This window comes from Budorcas taxicolor, chromosome 8 (assembly GCF_023091745.1).
Source record: "Budorcas taxicolor isolate Tak-1 chromosome 8, Takin1.1, whole genome shotgun sequence".
In the NCBI taxonomy this organism is placed as follows: Eukaryota; Metazoa; Chordata; class Mammalia; order Artiodactyla; family Bovidae; genus Budorcas; species Budorcas taxicolor.
Window position 1 is genome coordinate 97,814,495 of NC_068917.1, and position 3,750 is coordinate 97,818,244.

Genomic DNA, 3,750 nt, shown 5'->3' on the forward strand with positions numbered 1-3,750 from the left:
ATGAACTTTATTTCCCTCAGGGAATTACAGTGATAAAATAAGTAATATGTGTGAGCATATTAATAAACTGTAAAATACTAAACTAAGTTACTCTTAATGACTGACAGGTATAAAATCAAATAAATCAGCATTTTTAAGAAATTAAAATTTTCTATCTCCAAAATAATAATATTCAGAGTATGTATGTGAGTCAACTGATTTTGAAATAACAAATGTTTATTAAGATGCAAATAGTTCTTCCCTGACTCAGAACTTGTACATCATAATCTCAGGAAATACGAATCAGGAGTTTGTATTTTTAATAAATTATCAATGTAATTATTGTGTCTCTTTTATCCCCTGACTTATGAGCTAGAAGAGGAATTTGAAAAACTAAACTCACAACTATAAACACACTGTAGCTAGTACTGACACGCTTATTGGCCTTCCTGCAGTGATCTCTTACTTCATATGATAATACTGTATAGATTCCTTAAACCCACGTCTCTTCTGAATTACTCCAGGCACAAAATAAAATGGAAAGAACCAACTGGACAGACATTGAGTTCACTTTACAGGGACTTTCTAAGTATCCAAGAGCCGAAAAATTCCTATTCATGATGTTCTTGGTGATGTACATGGTGATCCTCCTGGGGAACAGCACTTTGATCATCCTCACTCTCCTGGATTCCCGCCTTCACACCCCTATGTACTTCTTTCTCAGTAACCTTTCCTTTCTTGACATTTTGTACACATCCTCCTTTATCCCCTCAACAATGATACACTTTCTATCAGAGAAAAAAAACATCTCCCTCTCTAGATGTGTTGTTCAGATGTCTGTCTCCTTCACCATGGCATCCACAGAGTGTGTACTTCTAGCAGTGATGGCATATGACCGTTACGTAGCCATCTGCATCCCTTTGAGATATCCTATCATCATGAGCAAGGCACTTTGTATTCAGATGGCAGCTCTCTCATGGGGATTGGGCTTTCTCAACTCATTGACACAAACAATTCTTGCAGTACGGTTGCCCTTCTGTGGGAAAAATGTCATCAATCATTTTGTTTGTGAAATATTGGCCTTTCTCAAGCTAGCTTGCACAGATATTTCCTTGAATGAGATTACTCTAATGTTAGGCAATGTCATATTTTTGTTTGTCCCATTACTGTTGATTTCCATCTCCTACATTTTCATCCTTTCTACTGTACTAAGAATCAATTCAGCTGGAGGAAGAAAAAAGGCTTTTTCCACCTGCTCAGCCCACATTACAGTGGTGACTATGTTTTATGGGTCAATCCTCTTTATGTATATAAAGCCAAAGTCCAAAGATACTGCTTCTGACAAACTGATTGCTCTCTGCTATGGAGTGGTCACACCGATGCTCAATCCTATCATCTATAGCCTGAGAAATACAGAGGTGCATGATGCTATAAAAAAATTGACAGCTAGACAGTTCTGGAAGAAAGGATGAGGAAATTACATCTTTGAGCTTTTGCACAAAATAAGCTCATATAGTGGAGATAAGTTTTTCAATATAAATGGAAGAATGGAAATAAAGGATATATGTAAAATTATAGAATTTAAGTGTTAAAAAGAAATATCACAGTAATAATCTACCTTTATCATTTATGAAAATAACATAAAAATGTAGGGACAACTAGTGTTAGAAGTGGGAGTAAACTTGTAGAAACAAAATTGAAATAAAGCTTTTCAAAAAAAAAATCCAGAGCACATGTCTACATAACATATAAAACATATATTTTCAATCCCCTTTTTGAGGAAACTATTTGATTTCATGTTTTTTGTTTATTTTTGGTTTCTGTTTTACCCAGAGACTTTATCTGGTCCCAACCAAGTCCTTCTGGTACATATTTTCCTTTTTCTTTCCCTCACTGTTTTTCTCCCATCTGCTCTGCATGCACTATGCTGCATTCACTATATAGTTAACCAAATATATCAGGTTCTTTCATCCCTAAGGACAACACTGTATGTCACTTTACCCCCATTATGATAGATCTCCTAAGGAGACATCATAGTCACCTAATTAAAGACGCTTTGTTATATATTCTGAAAATCCTTCCAAAGCTTACCTAAAGTAAAATACTATTTACAATACCCAAGATATGAAGGCAACTTGTATGTCCACCAGCAGATGAAGGGATAAAGAAGATGTGGTATACACACACACACACACACGCGCGCGCGCGCACACACACACATTTGGGGCTTCCCTGGTGACTCAGATGGTAAAGAATCTGCCTGCAATGCAAGAAGCCTAGGTTTGATCCCTGGGTTGAGAAGATTCCCTAGAGAATGGAATGGCTACCGACTTCAGTATTCTGGCCTGAAAAATTCCAGACAGAGGAGCCTGGTGGGCCACAGTCCATGGGTGTACAGATTGGGACATGACTGAGTGACTTACAGTCTCATATATTAGAAGATTTGCATGTACATCATTATTCTGAGGTGGGAGTAATTAACAAAAGTGGTTCCACAATTAATTTCTTGTGAGCTATAACTTCTTTCCAAAATGCCTTTTTAGAAACATCACCATATACATTTTGCTTTTTATAGTTTCATATATTAAAATTTATTGACTATAAGGACATATTGAAATTAAATTCTACTTGTGATCAAATAAAATATTACCACTTTGTAAGAAAAAATGAAAAGATACTAGTATAGGGACAGTGAAGTGATAGAAGGTAATGTGAATCAAAAGAAATGGGAGCAAAATTACATACAGGGGATGAAATAACAAGTAAACATACAAGGTATAGTGATAGCCAGGTTTCTACTAGTGGAGGCATAAAATATACAAAAAGAGGAAAAACTAGAATAAGCTCTGTGGTACTGGATTAGAATTAGAGACAATGTGAGCTCATTGCCTTCAATATATACATATAGAAAGTAATATAGAAAGATAGAGAGATAGATTGATATAGGCACATATTTAGAAATCAACAATGGATGTAAATGTTTGTAAATGTACATATATTTACATGTACACATGTACATAAGAAAAGCACATTTATTCCCCAAATATGCCCACTGAGAGGGCTTGGGATCAGTGATACATTAATAGTAATTGTACATCTATTGCCAGATTTTGATTTCTAAGTGTAATACTTTTCCACTAAAGAGGAACCAAGGCTAATGCCAAGAATGGTGCTGGCAAAAATCTTAACCTTGGTGTGGTTTTCTTCCTGTTTCTCATTCTTCTGATTACTGATATTCTTGTGATTGTATATTTATCTTTCATCAAATTTAGAAAATTTCCATCCACTATTTCTTTAGATACATTTTTGCCAATGCATTTGCTTTTTTGTACTCCAATTACATGTATATCAGACTACTTAAAGCCTTCTCACCCAATCTGTTCACTTTTTCAGTCATTTTCTCTTTGTCTCATTTGTTTTATTTTAAAGAGTTACTGTTGTATACCTGTGGCCAATTCATGTTGATGTATGGCAAAAACCATCACAATATTGTAAAATAATTATCCTGAATTTATGAAAATATGCTCAACATCACTCATTATCAGAGAAATACAAATCAAAACCACAATGAGGTACCATTTCACGCCAGTCAGAATGGCTGCTATCAAAAAGTCTACAAACAATAAATGCTGGAGAGCATACAGTGAAAAGGGAACCCTCTTACACTGTTGGTGGGAATGCAAACTAGGACAGCCACTATGGAGAACAGTGTGGAGATTCCTTAAAAAAACTGGAAATAGAACTGCCATATGACCCAGCAATCCCACTGCT

At 35.4% G+C, this 3,750-nt stretch overlaps 1 protein-coding gene across 1 annotated transcript; it reads left to right on the top strand.

Annotated features, from left to right (window-relative positions):
• The first annotated feature begins 515 nt into the window (after window positions 1-515).
• Window positions 516-1,451, top strand: LOC128052200 (olfactory receptor 13D1-like). The gene has a single exon (XM_052644677.1). The coding sequence runs from the start codon at window positions 516-518 to the stop codon at window positions 1,449-1,451; it is 936 nt and encodes a 311-aa protein (XP_052500637.1).
• The last annotated feature ends 2,299 nt before the right edge of the window (window positions 1,452-3,750 follow it).